Here is a 19379-nt window from a genome sequence, read left to right as displayed (position 1 = left end):
ACTTGAAAAGAAGAGAACAGAATTTGTAAAGTTGTAACATAAAAAATTGTTAAAAGTTCTGAGTAGTTGCTAGAGCTTCGATTTGGTATAAGAGAGAAGTAAGTGAATAGACTTAAGTTTAGAAGTTTTCAATGTTTTTCAATAGTTTTTTGTTTCGTTTATCCTTTTGTGATATGCTAAAATTTGTTCTGCTTAAAGTGTGTTGGGCAACGGTCGGTATTCATGACAACTGTACTGTGGATGGTTGTTGATCCCTTTTTGTTGTTCCTTTACATACCAAGTTTAGACAATGTGTACATAACCTAGATTTTGTGTACTAAAATAAAGTTTAAAATGAGAAAGCATAAAGCAAATAAACACAAGATCAACAGGCGTCTTAGATATTCTTTTAATTACGTCAATTACCATGGTACTGTTTTCTCATAATTCACAAAGTACACTATTTTCTATAGTTACACAGTTTTCAAATAGATCAAATTGTTGCGGTAATAGAGTGTTAAACTACTCAATTACTTACTCACTTATTTAGTATTTACCGGTTACATATTCTCAGGCAATCGGGATTTAGTTTCCTCGTAAGAAATTTAATACAATTAATTTAGATTATGAAAATTAAGGCACCAAGAAGAGAACATTTTTTTCAAAACGTATTTCCTTACAATTCAGCAATTACTTGGAATGATTACTTAAGACTTTATTTTATACAAGTACGTTCTAATGGCCTAACTTTCCCAAATACGCGATTCAAAACTTATAGTTAATATAGTATTTGCCAGCTTATCATATTTATGAAAATGTATTGTGTAATAGACAAGGCTTTATTATTACCTTATAGTTGAAAAATTGAATTTTATTGAACAAACTAATCGAATTCTATTTACGAATTTATTTTGTGAAGGCCAAAAAACTTCGGAAAATCTGGTAGATTAATCGTTTGAATTTCTCTATTTTACTTCCTGATATTAATTAGCAGACCTTCACTTTCATATTCAACTTTATTCTTAGCAATTAATGACTAATTGACACTTAATTAATTTTTTGCCTAATTTGGTCTTAATTAAGCTGTCTATCATCACTAAGTCATTAAGTTGATTTTGCTTAACTTTTTATTAACATTAATAAAGACAATAAAAATAATAAGAGGAAAACTGAAATTAAATAAGTAAACTTAAATAAATTAATACTTTAACACATGAAAATTTTGTTTTCACTTTCGTTTTTCATTGTATTTTTTCGAAACTAAAATGTTACAACTAACTTTGTTCATTTACACCCAGTTGAAAACGCTTGACACAGACGTAATCATGTCACAGTATTAATTGTAGTTGAAAAGTGTATTTCATAACTAAAATAAACAGAATAGTTGAGTAACGGTATTGTTTATTTACAGAAAAACTGAGCGTCCATAAAACCATCACTCGTATAATGAGTCACAGTGTGAGTTGTAGAAATGAGTTGCCATCAAATTTTCGGTTCTCATTTGTATTATATGTATATGTTTATGTGTATGAGTGCGTTTAAAGCCTTATAATGCTAAATAGATTTGAAAAATGCATATAAAATATGAGAAGTGAAAATTTCAAATATGCTTTAAGTTCAAAATACTTAATTATATTTAGTCACCAAAGAAAACACTATTAATTAGTATGATAATCATTATTGGCATTCAAAAACTAAGTTACATATATAAATGTAGTAAATAGAGGTGACATACGTAGAGAACAAATGTAAAGTAAGACTTCGGTTCATTCTTCAATAAATATATGCATATAAAGAGTTAATAAAAAGTAGCTACTTTTCTGCCAATTTTAGTATTTTTTACAAGTTCTGCCCCGATATTGTACAATTTTTGCTTGTATTTCTTTAAAAAATTTACTAGCAAAAAAGTAAATTTAGCTTTTACATAGAAAATAAGTAGGATGCTATAGGTTTACCACTTACCTAAATGGTTCAGTTTTAACGTCTTTTTGTTGCTGTCTTGTTACTTTTATAATTACGAGTTTTTATGACTTGAATATGTGTGTTTGGTAATTTTTTGAAAAACACAGTTTTTGAGATGTTTAAATAATTTTTTATTAAAACCAAAGAAATGTGAACGAAAAAATAATTTCAAAATAATTTTATAAAAATTATTTTTACAAATTTTGGTTGTCTGTTTGGGTAAATATTTGTTGTTTGATGTTTGTGTCGAAGCTCTTTACATTGAAACGTAAGATATAAATAAAAAACATAAACTGTTATACTATATTTATATATGAAAATAAACTGAGCAAACAGAAGAGTTTAGACACCAAGACAGTGAAAGAGAGAATTTTAAAAGAGAAAAAGCCTTCACCAAATTGTAAAACGTACTAAATCCTTTAGAGAAAAATGAACTAGACGTTGAGTCGCTTGATATAGTTTTGAATAGGGGTCGGTTATCAGTAATTCAGTCTGAAAATAAGTCTGGCGTATTAAAAAAGCTGGGTATTTATACTAAATGTATGTATAAAAAAGCTGAATTTTTTGATTTGGATACTTTTAATTATCCCATAGTTGTCACAGTATAGATTACTTTCTCATTGATATTTTCTTCTTCACTCTCACGAAACTTAATCCTGTCGCATATTTGTTTCCGGATTTTGACTGAGAATGATCGAGCTACTTTAGTTCTTAATACTTGATAGATATGATACTATCGATAGTATTATTAGTATACTGCTCCTTATTATCAGAACATTAGCTGCCTTGAATCAAAAAGCTGTTTCCGATTTGTTGAAGTATATAGAATATCAAAGTCTCTTTAACGTTATTTAATGAATAACGCTGGACTTGCACGAAAGACTTGATGTTAGCAGACCTGCAGAAGCGATATATGGAAAAATATGTCCCGCGTTTGGGAGGTCAAGACTTGGGAGCGCATTTCTTCAGACATCTCACCGATATGGCTGGAATGGAAGTTAAACGCCTCTGCAAATTTGTATTGGTTACCAATTAGCAAATTTATAGTTCGAACGCAGGAGTTTTTCTTTTCTATGGCCTCACAATATGGCAGTCCACATGCGATCTTAGGTTGATTACAGGTAAAGGGCTTTAGTAGCCTCAGTTACATTTGACGCTTTGACGAATTTTGACGTTTGACATCTGGTCAACTGATATAAATACAATATAACAGTGTGATAAGATGCAAAAAACGGGTGTTCTAGATGAAAGCCATATACTCGTTTTGGTATGGAACTCTATGAACAATTGGCGACAGCTGTCTTCTAAAGATGTATACAAATTCTCTCTTGTTGTAAAAGTCGCAAGCAAATAAGGCAATATAAATAAATACACGACGATGAAAAACATGAAAAATTATTTAAATTAAAGTAAATATAAAAAAAAGAAAAACAATTTCTTTTGGCAAATTGAAAAGTGCAAAAACAATTTCTGCTCACATAGGGGCGTCCATTTATTTCGTTACAAAAATATCAAAGGAATATGCTTAACATTCGGGATGTACACCAATACATCGAAATACGAGTATATATGTAAGAATTTCAATAATTGTTTATAATATGCACATTGATTATCACTAATAGCAATACCAATTCGGAAAACAACGAAAATACGATTATAAATACTTCGGTAATGTGACAACAACGAAACAAAACAATGAGTACTTTGGAGAAAATCCGTTTGATGAGTACTTACGTGTGAGTGGCCATTGCGTTAACCCAGTTTTATAACGTTAAAGTTGAGCGAATATACGTAAGAGATTTGAACAGATCGAGGTGGTTGTGGTGGTGGTGGTTGGTAGACGGTTTTGCGATGGAAAGTGGTTTGAAGTTTTTGATTTTTGTTTTCGATTTGGTGGACCAATCGCATTTTTTCATAATTCGTAATTCGCATTTTTATTTTTTTGTTTGGCAAATGATGTGATTGTACAAATTGAAATGAGTTGTTTTTGTAATTCGTTTTCGTTTTTTATTTTCGATTTTTTTTTTAATTTTTGTTTTGTTTGACAGATCAAATCGTTTTGGTAATGGATTGAATTGTAACGGTACAACATTACGGGTGGGTTTGATTGGTCGATTTGCATTTTAGCGATACGAACGGAAGTAATGTAACGTGTTATAAAAGATAAAAGTAATTAAGAAGAAAAGAATTAAGAGAAGATTAAATATTTTCAATATTAATTTAATGTTTATATAATTTTTTTTTTTTGAATAGCGAAAATTTTATAAAATTTATATAAGTTATATAATTTGAAATAATTTCTTTGCATATGGGTTGAAAAAAGCAATGCGATTTCGGAACAAAAATAATTTCGAACGAAATGTATTTAAATTATCTTCTTCATACAAATAATGTAGAGCAACGGAAAAGTTCAAATATTTTACGCATCATAATGAATAATAGTCTAGAAAAGTTGGAAATAATTTATGTAAGCAAAGCATGCAGGTAATGGCAGCAGAATTTCGCTAATATACTTGGTGAGAAAGATCATAATTTTCAATATTTTTGTTTTGTATAAATGTTTTCGTACAATTTTTGTTGCGCTAACTAATTAATTTACATTGACAAGATAAAAAAATGAAAATTGTATTTATATTTTGAAATTGTAATGCATTAAAAACGAGCGCGCACACTTGCTTCGGTGTGTTTCAGACTCATTCGCATGCCAGGCTTTTGAGATAAATCGATATCAATATTTTTACAGTTAATCTGTGGCATTTTTCAATATGGATAATCAAAAATTCGATAACTAGTGTTGATTGTAATGCTGGAGTAATTTCACGGTATGCCATGTGTGTTGGGTGTGTGCGTATGAGTAATTTTGTGTGGTGGGTGTGCGTATGTGCTGGAGTTTATTGTATGGTAATTTTGTTGTAGAAAAGTGTTTGTGGTGTTGGACAGTTGTGGTTCTCCGATTCGTATGTGTGGTTGTAATGCTGCAATTTTCAATTAAATCAGTGTCTCAAGTGCGTCAAATTTTGTTTTTGTTGTTGTGCTGCTATGCTACAGGTAATGAGTTCAGTGCAAAGTATGACTTATTGAAGTAGTGTATTAATTGTATTAGAAACACTTTGAGGAATATTTCAATGTGCCCGGTTTTTAAATTTAAATAAATCGAAAATAAAATTGTTTGATGTGGCAATTTTGCATGGTACGGCAGCCAAGGCTTATGCTATTGACAATTACATTAGTTGGTTCTAATCTTTAGCTCCATCAAATAACATTTAAAATTCGTACTCAAAAACGGACAGTACCACAAAGCCTTGATATTAATGTATACAATTTGCTTCCGTAAAATGTTTACAGACGCGGCCATGCTGGTATTAAAGGTTTGTAAAGCATTAAATGACAACGTCGTTGGAGTAAAAGTAAGATTTTCTCTTACTAAACTTGTTATTAATATTACAAAACACAGTTTTTTCTAGTAATTCAGGACAAGATAAAAAAATTTATGGAAAATATAAAAATTAGTGTTTTCATACGTTATCAAAATTATTCGAAAATTGGTTTGACATAAATTACATATTTCACTTATAGAAACGTCTAATTTTGCGGTGCTCCTTGAGTCTCTGTTTTGCCGAAGGTTTTTAAACGCCATTCAATATTTTACTTAATTTTAGAGTTGAAACTGTTTTGAAGTGTTTGTTTAGGACCGCATAATGATCGGTTGAATAAGATTCTCTTTATCATAACTAAATAAAAATCAGTTTTTTATGAGGTTCTTAGTATCTTTGATAAAGTTTGATATCTAGAAGCTTGTTTAATCTATACTAATGTGTATATTGTATGTACAGTTTGTCTGTCTGGTACATGGTTAAATCGACTGACCTCTTAAGGCTGATCATTTATATACATTTGTACGAGGATAGATAGATTAGAAGAGGATGCACCGCAGAAATAGGTCTATTGTGGCTCCTGATTCTTTCATGCTGTTTCGTTCAATTCTAGAGGTTTTACAATATCTAGGATGCTTGAGGGATTGATTATTTTGATTCATGACTTCTTGAGGCGCCAGCCATCTTCTAGTCACAGAGTTTTTTACTATTCTGTGCATACTACCATGAGTACAAATAGTAACCCTTAACTAATAATTGAACATTTTTTAATTTAATCATCAAAATCTAAGTCGTCCCTCTCAAAATGATCTCCTTTGGTCCCAATACACTTGTGTCAACGTTTTTTCCAATTGTCGAAACAGTTGTTAAAATCAATTTCCGAAATAGCCTTCAAAGTGCTCAGCGATTCACGTTTAATGTCTTCAATTGACACAACTGACCGCTTCGGGAAGGTCATTTGAGGTCGCTGAATATCCAGAAGTCACCCGGAGCTATATCAGCTGAATATGGTGGTTGCGGCATGATATTGTTGTCGATCCATAATTTCGGGCTCTTTTTAAAACAGTTTCGCGTAAACGAAACGTAACACTCAAATAGTATTCCTTGTTAACTGTTTCTCGGTTGGAAGGAATTCAAACTGCAGCACACCTTGATAATATGTAGGAGAGAGCTGTGAACATAATGATATTTGACCTGCTTTAGTGTGCTTCTTTTTGGCTTCGGATCATGCGTGCCACCATATTTGGTCGATTGATCTGTACCTGTGAGGGCTTTTGTTGACGAGTCCACGCCCTTTTTTTGCACGTTTATCTACTATTTCGTTTCCTTCAATGCGTTTAAGTTCCGGAACACAAAATAGCTACAGTTTATTCCGTTCGTTTATTGCATTTAGTTTCCTGACACACCTCATACTATGTGCATTACTGGCAGTTCCAGAATTTATTTTTGGATGGTTCTACAGAAAAAAAATTTTTTAAACATATTTTTAATATTGATTTTACTTCGTAAGTTCTTCTGAATTTGAAGTAAAACTATTTTTCGCGCGCTGATTTTATGATAGTAGCGGACTGTATGAATTCGATTCAATTGCTATCAGTGCAGCTTGCACTGCAATTTACCGTATGCTCATTGATGGGTTATAAGGATTTAGGGGTTTCCGAAAATCTAAGTTTTTAATTATCTTATTAAATTCTACAATACCTTTAGAATATTGTTGCAAAATTTCAAGTTTTTCCGAATAATAAAAATACGGTTGGATAACTTCTCGAGAACTATTCAACCGATGTTCATGAAATTTTACACAGGTCAAGGATTGAATTCTTATACACTTGAACAAAGAATTTTTTTCGATTACAAATGTCGCGAAATTTTCCTTGAACTTTTAATTTTTTTTTGCAAATTTGTCTGGCAAAAATTCAAATTTCAGTTTTTTTTTCCTTCGACCAAGTTCTAAGTTAGATTTTAACTGAAACACGTATTTCTTTACTTGAGATATTCCTGTAAAGAGTTATTAAGTAGTTACAAGAATCAAGACTTCTTAAAATATAGGCTTTGTTTTCTCTGTATTCATTAGTGATTTTCCAACAACGTTGTCATTTTCAAATATATATTTTTTAATATTTCATTCTCGTACAATAAAAGCCGGAGGGGTTTGCTCTGCAATTCATCTGAGTTTCTCAACAAAATAATATTGTAGCATAAATGATTGTATTTTTAATTTATAAATTTAAAAGTAATTAAAAAATGCCCACAAATCTCATATTAGATTCCATTCGATCATTTTTGCGCCGCTTCTTCGTTTTAATTCTATGGTGAAACTGTACATTTTTATATATGTAAGTAATTAGTTAAATACTCAATATGTTTTTGCGACAAAATTAAAACACAAAAATTTAACTACAATATTAACAATGTGAGAAAAATGCAGAAAATATTTGTTTTTAGAATTCGAAAAAAATTTATATTGCGTAAAAGTGAGGTGGTAATTAAAGAAATATTAGTAGTAGTACAAAGAGTAATATTCATATGAATTTTTGTTGTTGTTTTGTATGTATTTATTTACCTTCTACGAAAGGTCGGAATCAAATCAATTTTATTTTTATTATTTTTTTGAGTTTGAGTAGTGAGTACGAGTAGTAGTAGTAGTACATAGTAGTAGTAGTAGTAGAGGTAGTAGTAGTGGTTGTAGTAAATAGAGGGGGAGTGGAAAAGAAAAACTTGTTTAGAGTTTGATTTAAATGCTTTGTTCATTGCAAATGTTGTCTTATTTTAATTTTAAGTTTGCTGCTATATAATAATGTTCAAGACCTTGAGTGGAACTTAAGCGCCTTGATAAGTAAAAATGAGATTAAACTTTTATAGTAAAATATTATAGTAAAATTGCTTTTTGTGCTGTTGAAATAACTAGGAAAATCATAAAATTATTTGAGAACCAAATAACCTCCAAAATATATATATTCATATAGTATTAACAAAATTTCGAATACTTTAAAGCACTTCTTTTTGCTAGGGTAATAAAGGTTGGTTGTTAAGCTTTTTCATTTACTCATAATACTTGTTTTATTGGTAGTGGGTTGTTGTTAAAGTGGAAACTTAAAGTTTATTTTTCGTTTATTTAATGCATTTTGAACTGGGTGTGTTGAGCTAAACGGGTTGGTTTCTGCGCTGTTTCATATTAATGTTGCCAGTGGTTCCTGTAAATTTCTTTATGTACTGAGGTTGTGCATTTGTCTGCTGCTTTGTATGTCATTACGTAACACAATTAACTGACACACACTGTTGCGCGCGAAAAAAGTCCAACTATACACACACACAAAATATACTCATTACACGCGAGTTAACTGTTTATAGCAATGTAGTATCTCTAGTATTATTAAATTATGTTAAACAAGTGAGGAAGGGCTAAGTTCGGCTGCAACCGAACATTTTATACTCTTGCAACTGGCTAGAATCAAAGCGAAATATATTAAGCTGCAAAACGTCAACCAGAGGTTCGGAATCCAAGCAATAAATACTGACGCTGACTGTAGACTGACCGTCAGATTTGACAATCAGGTTTGTTAGAAACACGAAAATCAATATACTGTACATTTTTCGGTCATAAGATAGGCTAAAGGTATTATTAGTACAAGATTTTATCCCATTATATTAATCCTTAAACGACTGGCGGTTCCTCCAGGCACCTGATGGTTCCTCAAGGGACCATTCAAGTTTTATTTCATACAATTAAAATTTAAATTTGTAAACTTTTCATTAACATTTTCATCAAATTTAATTGTAATAACGATGAAGATTCCAAATTTTCAGCACTAATTAATTATTATTACTTTCACAATAGTTACTTGAGAATACAAAATTTTCCTTTAAATTCCAAATGACTGCAAAGCTCGCACAAGTGGAGACTGAGCTAAAAGATAACGGATATATCAAAGCAACTTGTGACGTGGTGTAATATTTAAAAATGCATGTTCATATATGAAAATTTGACAAAAAAGTAGTAGTTCCTGGTGGAACCATCAGGCGTTTAAGCGTTAATTGCTTTTTGCTTTGTACACGGGAAAGCAAAGAGTGAGTTGGAAGAAAAATAGATGAATTGTATTATATGGGAAGTAGGCGTGGTAGCAGTCCGATTTCTCTATTTTCGGACTGTGCAATAAGAATATTAGGGGAATATTACGTATTGAATTTGGTTGACATCGGTCGAGCAGGCCCTGAGATATATGTGATTTTACCTAAAAAAGGACCTATCGTCCATTTTAAGGTCCTTTCAAGTTAATGTCTCTGGCGTATTTAGTTATTGATTTATGGCGTTTTTATTACTTTTGAACAGTGCCGTTATATGGGGAGTGGGCGGGGTTATCATCCGATTTCATCCATTTTCGTACTGTCGGTTCCTATTAGATTTGCGCTAAAGAATTTGGGCTGTTGTAGCTTTAGTGGTCTAAAAAATATGTACAATAAATCTATTAGAGGGCGGTTCCACGCCCACTTTTTCTGAATTTTCAGCCCACACATGCCCATTGCTACTGCTATCATCTGTGCCAAATTACAGTGGTGCTTATTTGTGACACTTTATAGGTTTTTTTAACGGCGTTTTGGGGTGTGGCAGTGGTACATCTCAAGCTTCACCAAGATATCTTAATTTTTACACAAGTTACGGATGGACAGTTGGACGGACGGACAGACAGTCACCCGGATTTCAACTCCTGATCATTTCTATATAAACTATTTAATCCTATACTCGTATCTATCCTAAAAGAATTAGGTGATATGTACAACCGTTAGCTGAACATGCTATTATACTTTATAGAAACATATTGCAAGAGCATAAAAATTGTGTAACTTCACTTTGAGCTTTTAATTGAACTTTGAACTTTTAATAGCGCTAGAAAGCTGGCACTTAAGTTAAAAGCTCAAAGCAGTTAAATTTTTTATTGCAGCTCTTTGAAATTTATATTCATACGTAGGGACTTAGAAATATATTTAGTTTATTTTTGTTGTTGTTTTTTGCTTTTGTATTTTACTTATTACGTTTACATTTAGAAGAAAGTAATAATAAATTAGTAGAAGTACAACTTTTTTGTTAATTGAAAATAAAGTGAAAATTAAAAATTTAACTCTTAGCAGCTGGCAACGCTGCGCGCCAGCACAGCCAGTATCACATACCTGTCCGCCTTCACCTTCAACGCTGACCAAGTCTCGCCATTCCTCGATGGTTTGCGCCAAGTCAATAGTGCAGAGTGGCACCTTCACCTCGCCGATTTGGTCATGCTTGGAGAAACGATCGAAATCGAATATGGCAAATACGAGCGTCTTGTTCATGGCATCGGCATAGGGCAAGCTCTAGCAGTTGACGACGAGGATATAAATTTTCTCATTAACAAATTGTAAAATGGCAAAAATAGGTATATTACCTTAAATGTGAAGGTTTCATTGAAGACCGGGTTCAGTGTTTTGCGATGCACTTTGGTTTCGAACTTCTTCTTCTTGTCGGGTAGCAAATAGACCTTAACGTAAGGATCTGATGTGCCGCCCATATCAAGCGCGGGCAATTCTTCGGCTTGTATAACGGTGACCGCTAAGCTGTTCGAGTTGAAGTCATATTCGAGCTATTAAATGGAAGAGCAAAGCGACATACAGAGAAAAAGGGATACAAAAAGAGTAGAAAAAATAGAGAAAATAAGAAAAATAGAGAGCAAGTGAAGAGTATTGTAGCAGATTCACGCAATCCAATCATTTACGGAGCGGCGACATTAGAGAAAAACATACTTATTAGTTGATTTGTAATTATTTCTTGTATTTGAAAATCAAATAGGATTAGGCGTAATGTGTGTTTTTATTGTTTTTATATAGTGAATTAGTTTGTGCAATTGTGGCTTGATTAAGATATGTGGTCTATACTAGAATGTGGGATTTAAAATTTATTGAAAACAATTTTCCTCAATGTCAACATTTAGAAATTTAATATTCTACCAGTGTTGTTGGAGTGCTAATGACGTAAGGTTAGTAGAAATGTAGAGACTACAAAGAAATTCGGTATAATATTGGTTTAACAGGGTCGTTAATTACGTAAAGGATGAGCCACATCAAATGGTAGTATTGAATTGCAAGAAAATGAGATGCCTTCTGCATGAAATATTTGTCGTTGCCACCAGAGACTAAAGAATTTAGATTGGAAGCAGTGATTTCAAGCGGGCATGGTTTACATCGAATAACTAGAGAAGGCCAAATCGGCTACAGGACTCTATTTTTTAGGCCCTTTTACTGGGCTGATTCGAAGTCGAGTTGAAAGAAAAATGCCATATTTGGCGAAGAACCTATAGAACGCCTTCGGTATAGCGTAAAATTAATTATAACATCCGAAGATTGAATTGATTTCGCTAAATCTTTTTGTGGAATTCTTTAACCCAGTTCCCATTTTTGTCTATTACTTGTTCAGTAGCCCCATTGTTGCCAGGACTAAGAGGCCATGATCTTTCTCAAGAAGAATCTTTGTTTATTTTTATTTTACTTTGTCTGTTTAAACACTAAGGCATAAATGGGGACTCTCATCAAAGGTGGTAATTTGGCTCTACGAAACTGTAGTTACACTTCTTAAGAAGCTTGGTCGTGTACAAAGAGCGGCTCTCATCGGCATTTCCGGTGCACCAGGAACTACATCAACAATGTCACTTTACACATAGCCCCAATGGAAATTGTCGGCAGCTGCATTGCTGCGAAGTCGCTCTAAGAAACTCTCTTCTCCTTCTTTTCCTAGGACCTCTGCGTCACAGAGTCTACTCGTGGCGGTTTTTTCACTGCTCACATACCGACGAGGGACATGTGGATAGGGAAGAGTCGCTGGTGAAGAGGGGATTTTCATGAATGGGTCGAAGCTAAGAAGGAGGGTTGGGGCGACAGTTTTCAATAAAGAGTTCTACCTCTTTCATCATCAGACTCGTTTAGGTGCCTGCAAAGCTAACGAGCTAGTCATAGAGGCCCTTTTGCGCCGCTGATATTGGAATGGGATCGTTTTAGATCTCCATTGACATTTTGCGTTCTAGTACTCGAATAATGGACTTCGAGTGCGCTTAGCAGGCGCTGGTCGACGACCTGCTCCTGTGCAATTGCAAGATTTTCTGAACTACTTCTCTTTAGCTAAATTCATCATGCTGCAATCATAGGTTTGCATTATCCAATACTTATTCTTGCGGTAGGGCTAAAACCTTGACGGAGGCAAGTTGAAAAAAATTTATGGAAGAGAGTAACATAGAAACATCCTTGAACTTTCTCATTCATTGTGTAGCCTCTGCAATACTGAAGACGAAATATCTCCACAGTTTTTCTCGCGAACCAGAAGATGGCAGAAACTGACATTAGTCGTATCAATGAATTTGTGATAAGCTCAAAGCGCTTTGTGGATTTGTAAGGGTCTTATGATCAATTGTGATATATGGGAGTTTCAGGTAATAAAACGGACCGGCGTTCTAAGCTATTCAAGTCAGAACCTTCTAAGCGTGTGAAGGGAAATTACTCTCCTTCTTTGCTTGTTACATCTCAGCTTTGCTCTCTTACGGAAAAGTTAACATAAGAAAATAAATAAAATATACAGGTAAATTAACAAGGTCTATTCTAAACCAAAATCGAGTTGTAAAACTCACTGTAAGGCACATCAAGCCCTTTTAGAAACTCATCGTCCATTAAAGGTATAAAAACTATATCGTTTTTAGAAAAATATAAGGCATCTTTTGGGGTTTAGAAAAGTAGTTGGTCGACTGTTATGAGAGTACTCCAACAACACCGGAGAGTTTTACTTTTAATTTAATTGAGTCAAGAGTAAAGGAGCTTAATGTACATGAGTCCAAAAAGATAAAATGCGAATGCAAATTTTATGTGCAACAACAAAATTGGTGACATTTCAATCTTATGTAATGTAATTAAACTTTACTTTAGAGACAGACATATTAACAAATTATTTAATATAAAAGGTTGAATATTATAAGAAGAGATCTGAAAGAACCGTTGCAACTTTCTTAAATTATTTACGCTAACGTTTGCTTTGCTCCTTGTGTGCCTTGACAACACGTTTGATGTTGTCACTAGAGTGTGGACTTTTGTACAACGCCAAGATGGTAGAGAGCTCACAGTAAGCTTACCTTAAAATTCAGTCTTCCTAATTTTTGCTCGCTTTGTTTATCCTCCTCATCGCCTTCTTCAGCATTTTCGGTGAGTTCCTCCATATCAGGCTGAACCTATGACATACCAGAACCCAATAACTACTAAGGAATGATAGCGTTGTTGATACTTACTTTCTCTTTATACGCCGATCCTAATAATTGTACCGATTTCATATCGACACCCTTCTTACCCTTACCATCTTTGGTTCGTCGCTTCTTTAAGAAACGACGTACACAAAAGAAGAGTATACCAAAGACGACGAGGAATACCAGTATAATAATTGCCACCACGCCCCATGTGGGTAGACCGGTCTTCTCGGCAATCACTTCGGTGACCACTTCGCCGGCATGTCCGATTTTCTGGATGGTAGACGCAGTTGTTGTGGTGGGTTCCTCTACAAGGAAGAAAGGAAGACGAAATAATATCATAGTACATACTGTGTATGTAAGCACAGGATATCTGAAAAGTGGTCTTACCTTCGGCCTCTGTTGTGGTTTTGGGTGTCAAAGTGGTGAACATTTTTTGACTTTCCGCCTGCTGTTGTTCCGCCTGTTTTTGCGCGAGCTCACGGAACACCTCACGCTGCGTGGTCTCTTCAACTTTCTGATCGGCCGGTTCCAGACTTTGCGTCGACTCTTCCGGCAGCTGCTCTTCGGTGTTCGTATTCGTGTTTGGCGGCATTTTGTGCTACTGGAATTGGAGGAAAATGAAGAAATATTGAGTAAATAGTTGTAGATAAGATAACGCTTTCTTCATTTAAGTTACTTATAAAATTAAATAAAACAGATGGTTTAATTTACTGGCTTATGTTACCCTCTCGAAATGTCAAAAGAGGTATAGTCTGCTTTCACTCGGTACATAACGGCGTATACGGCTTCAATGGAAACGGCTTTTGTTTTGTGTATGTACCTCAGAGATTTTGTGATATTCCCTCAACATGGCTTTACAAATAATTGTAAAGACTGTTATATAACTACATATCGTCTTCAGGAAATTTATAATTTTCTAGTGAAACCCCGCATGCTTGGTTGAGTATGTATTCACTTTTGCAGTGAATGAACTTTTGCTGGTAATATGCCCGGAAACACTACAAATGTCGTCTCAATTAACGCCAATTCCACTAACTGCTTTATTTAATGAATTTCCTTGCAATGAAATGTGCGAGTGTGTGCTCACTTATAAGAACAACTGCAAGTATGGAGGGGTTATTCCACGAACTATTTCGATTTCTAAAGAAGAATACTGAACCATTACATTGAAGTATTCATATGAATTCAGTAATTTTCAATTGACCAAGTTATTTCAAAAGCAATTTGTTTAGAAAAAATATGAAAGAGGCGAGCTAAAGAGGAAGCTTTCTTCCCAGAATTGTGTGCTGTGTTTGGGACTCGCCACGTAAAAACGATGGAGCAGACGTTCCATTGCCCAAACATGAGAAGTTCGAATAGCAAATATACATATGTACCCATTTGAAGATAAAGAAAGTGGCGAGTGTCGATGTACTGACGGTCGAGCTACTCAAATACGGCGGCGAAGAACTGGTATGGAGCATGCATCAGATTCTTTGTAGAATATGGTCGGACGAAAGCACGCCCGTCGATTGGAATTTCAGTGTGCTCTGCCTATTCTTCAAAAAGGAAGACCCCGCAATCTGTGTCAGCATCGCATAGCTTCGGATTGTTCTATTTAGCGTACTGTGTGAAATATTAAAGCCCACCGTCAATAAACTGCTTGGACCTTATCAGTGTGACTTCAGGTCTGGAAAATCAACAACTGACCAGATATTCACTATGGGCCAAATCTTGGAAAAAAAGATTGATACACACCACATCTTCCTCGAAAAGGAGCTGATTTTATGCCACTATGTCTGAATTTGGTATCCCCACAAAACTAATACGGCTGTGTAAACTGACGTTCAGCAATACCAAATGCTCCGACAGGAACGGGAAGAACCTCTTCGAGCCGTTCGATGTCAAACGAGGTTTCAGACAAGGCGACTCCCTATAGTGCGACTTCTTCAATCTGCTGCTGGAGAAAATAATTAGAGCTGCAGAGCTGATTAGAGAAGATACAATCTTCTATTAGAGTGTTCAACTGCTCGCATACGCCGATGATATCGATGTCATTGGCCATAACAACAGCGCTGTTAGTTGCTGCTTTCTTCAGGATATACAAAAAAGCGAAGCAATAGGGGCTTGTACTGAATGAGGGCAAGACATCACTGTGTACAATCATAACTTCTAAGTAGTAGATAATTTTGTCTATATTGGAACCAGTATTAATACCAACAACAATGTCAGTCTCGAAACCAAACACATAATAAATTTTGCCAACAAGTGCTACTTCGGACTGAGTAGGCAATTGAGAAGTGCAGTTCTCTTTCGAGGAATACAGACCAACTTCTACAACGCACTCATAGTTTCCGTCCTGCTATACGATGATCGTATGATGCAAAGGAATGGACGATGATAACATTTGATGTTCAACAACAATGGTTCGTTCGCTTCCGTTTTGAAAATTTATAATGATGGAATAGTGTCTTTAGCTGAAAAATGGCAAAATGTGGTCGATCAAAAATTAGTACAAATATAAAAAAAGTTGAAGTTTGATTAAAATTACGAACAGACTTTTTCGATTACCAATGTATATATATATTTTTTTTTTGAAATATCGTTTACCCGGGGAATTTAAATTGCGATTTCCAATATTTTTGACAAAAAGTTTTCAAATGGAACTTTGATGACGTATTCAGTATCTGGAGGTTTGAATAGTTTTGGTACGATATGGAATTCGGACAAAGGTCTAATCCAATTTCATCCAATTTTATAGTGTCAGTTAAGTCCTTATTCTGAGCGAATTTGAATATTGTGCATTAAGTGGTCTAGGAGATATGAATATTAAATCTCATAGAGCGCAGAGCCGCGCCATTTTTTTTTTAATTTTAAGCCCACAGTTGCCTCTGTAACCCTTTAAGAAAGCCACCTGCCACGTGATTTATATGCCATCCATAGTTGCATAAACTTCGAAATTGATTTTGATTTGGTTGACAAATTGTTTCGAATAAAATACTATAGAGAATACAAGCAATGAAATAGATTTGATAAAGCAAATTAACAAATCAACATTAAGTAAGCTATATTTACAATGTGTAATAAAATAAACTATTGCGAAGAAATGTGTGGAAAATTGTAAAAGGATAATTTTTATGAAATTCCCTTGCACACGTCTCAATACGCTGAAAATCAATCAGTGTTGGTGAGGGCATGTAAGCAGCTTGGTCATTAACGCATAAGTAAAATGCACGTAAAACCACTTACGACCAATTAGTTACTGTTTTTTATGGCTTAACTGTCGTTACAGAAAGTTTAATGGTTGACTTAAGCCGGCACTTTTACGAGTACCCAGCGGCGTGGTAAAATTACACGTGATTGCAGTGAACTGCAGAGTAATCTGAAAGGTTATAGGAAAAATCAAATTTTATGTGCATAATAGGTTTTGTTTACAACTTTTACTCATTGGGAAATAAACTTTATTTCAATTATCATGAGCTGAAATTCTTTAATATGTAATACAGAAATGAAAAAAAAACAATAATTTTTTAGTATATTTGGAACTTTTGGAGTTGTATAGTAAGTAAAGTACCGAATGGCATATGCTCTTTCTAATACTGTAGTGATAGTTTTTTTTAAATTCCTTTCTAATTCATCTTTATGAAATCTGTAACTGAATGGTGGAAAATATGCAATCAAGCCAAGCACTAATTCAGATACAATATCGAATACTAAATAAATTGCTAAATACAAGACTCTGCTGAGTGCATTGTAATGGACGAAGAAATATATTTAAAATCGACTCAAGAAAATTACAAAGGCCCCAATTTTCCACGAAATCAATACATAGTACTGTCGACTAGTCAGTGCCAACAATAAAACTCATCATTGTGTGCAATTGATGCCATAAAAAATACATATATACATTACAAGGTGGGTTCCAGAGTAAACAGAAGTTTTTGAATCTAGCGCCCCCGATGGCGCCATTTGGATGTCGGTTGGTGTGTTAGAATGTGCTATCTTTATCGGTTGTCCAGTGAGAATTTCATTTTGGAAGTGAAGTTATTGCGTTTTAAGTGTCAGTATGTTTGTGTTATCGGTGCGAAAATGAGCTTCGAACAAAGAGCCAACATTAAATTTGGTTTTAAAATTGGTAAAACTTTTACTGAAATGTTCAATTGATGAAACAAGTTTATAGCGATGATTGCCTATCCCGTAGCAGAGTGGGCGAGTGGTTTCAACGTTTTCAAAGTGATCGTGAGGATATAATTGACATGTGTGCCAATCAAATTCCGTGATCACCGGGAATTCTATCGAAACTGTGCCTGAATTCATCAAAAATCAGCCGAAATCATCATTGAAATTCATAGAAATTGAATTGAATTATTTGACCAAAAATCACATTTTAACCATTAACTACTCCCCGTATTCACCTGATCCACCGTGCGACTTCTTCCTTTTCGAAAAAATGCATTTGTCCATGAAAGGAAAGCGTTATGCAGACGTAGAGGCCATTCAAAAGGCTTGCACCGGCATACTGGCGGTCATACCGGCCAACGAGCTAAAACACCCGTTCGACATGCTTTTGGATCAGGCAAAAATATTATATTGTATTGAAGCAGAAGGAGACTATTTTGGATAAAATAAATTGGTTTTGCCGAAAAACAATTTGTTCTGTTTTTTTTTAAGTCCTGTTAACTTTGGAACGCACCTTGTGCTATGGAAAACTTTCTCAAAAATTGCAAAAGTTCTGAAAAACGTTTGAATGCTGCTTTTTCTACTTGATCTACCTATTGCATCATAGTAGCAGCAGTAAAAATGTATTTTTGAGTCATTTTACATAATTTTTGTTTTTAAATGTTGTGACAAGCATACACTGAACAGTGTTTAGGAAAAATCCAGGCAAAATTTTTAAACTTAATAAATATTAAGTATTACGAGTATAATCATCATTATTTCCGACTACACCGTACACTAGTTTGCTTCGATTCCCTAGAATAACTTTTTAAGTTACGGCTGAACATGCTTGCTATCGAACCGCAAGCAGCTTAAAATAAGTGTTAGTAGCTCGTTTTCGAAGATTAACTGTTCAGAGAAGAGTAAACCTACTATGACATTCGTAAATTCCACGAATAGTTGATTGTCTCCTTGTTTATTGTGAAATTGTAATAATTTTTGATATTTTTACTAGCAAGTATATTATATAAGTATATTTTATTAATTAAAATTTGTTGGCTCCAATTACACTGAACTCTGTAAAAAATTATTTTGAAGTGTTGAAAATACAGTTGAAAATATTACATAAATGTATAACAATTTTAGAAGTTCACCAATATACTAAGGCGCCTTCCAGCATTTGTACCACAAGGCCATTCGTTAGTGCGCCTGAAATTAGTTTTTGCGCAGCATTACTTAGCATTCAACTTTGCGTTTAATATTTTTTATTGCATCACTATACCATTTAGTTAATCGCTGTAAGGGTTTTAAAATTTAATAATACAGGGAAAATAAATTAATTTGCATATTTTCCCAGCCATGTCGACGGAAAACTATGCAAAAGCACTACTCATTAACAGTAAGTCTATATTTGACACATTTTTTCACTGCACAAATGCACTCGCACTTTCAATACCAACGGTCCAACTGCAGTCATGTCAAATTCAACCCAGTTCCGAGAAAATGCGGGCAACCTCAGGGTGATGTTAAAGTTGGCATTAAGACCGCAGCTCCACAGCTTATTACTCAGTTGAATGTGGACTATGTTTTCGAGGTGGTTGTGCAAGCTGTATATGTATATGTTTGTATATAGCTTATATACGAATATATACATATATGTATATGTGAACATTAGTGCCGA

The 19379-nt window shown here is 34.0% G+C and overlaps 1 protein-coding gene across 9 annotated transcripts in view; it reads right to left on the bottom strand.

Annotated features, from left to right (window-relative positions):
• The window catches only part of LOC105222066 (synaptotagmin 1), a 79656-nt gene that overhangs the window by 20217 nt on the left and 40060 nt on the right, over positions 1–19379 (bottom strand). For 6 of the 9 annotated variants that reach the window (XM_049446703.1, XM_049446701.1, XM_049446704.1 and 3 more), the window contains 5 exons: positions 13949–14162; positions 13604–13866; positions 13451–13546; positions 10730–10924; positions 10482–10658 (listed from right to left, as the gene is read on the bottom strand). In XM_049446703.1, the coding sequence (XP_049302660.1) occupies positions 10482–10658; positions 10730–10924; positions 13451–13546; positions 13604–13866; positions 13949–14153 (936 nt within the window). In that variant the 5' untranslated portion in view covers positions 14154–14162. The remainder of the gene's footprint in view (positions 1–10481; positions 10659–10729; positions 10925–13450; positions 13547–13603; positions 13867–13948; positions 14163–19379) is intronic. The other 3 variants (XM_049446710.1, XM_049446707.1, XM_049446705.1) reach the window with 2 other exon arrangements.

This window comes from Bactrocera dorsalis, chromosome 1 (assembly GCF_023373825.1).
Source record: "Bactrocera dorsalis isolate Fly_Bdor chromosome 1, ASM2337382v1, whole genome shotgun sequence".
In the NCBI taxonomy this organism is placed as follows: Eukaryota; Metazoa; Arthropoda; class Insecta; order Diptera; family Tephritidae; genus Bactrocera; species Bactrocera dorsalis.
Note: the sequence above shows the minus strand (reverse complement) of the source record. Positions and strands in the feature narration are given on the sequence as shown.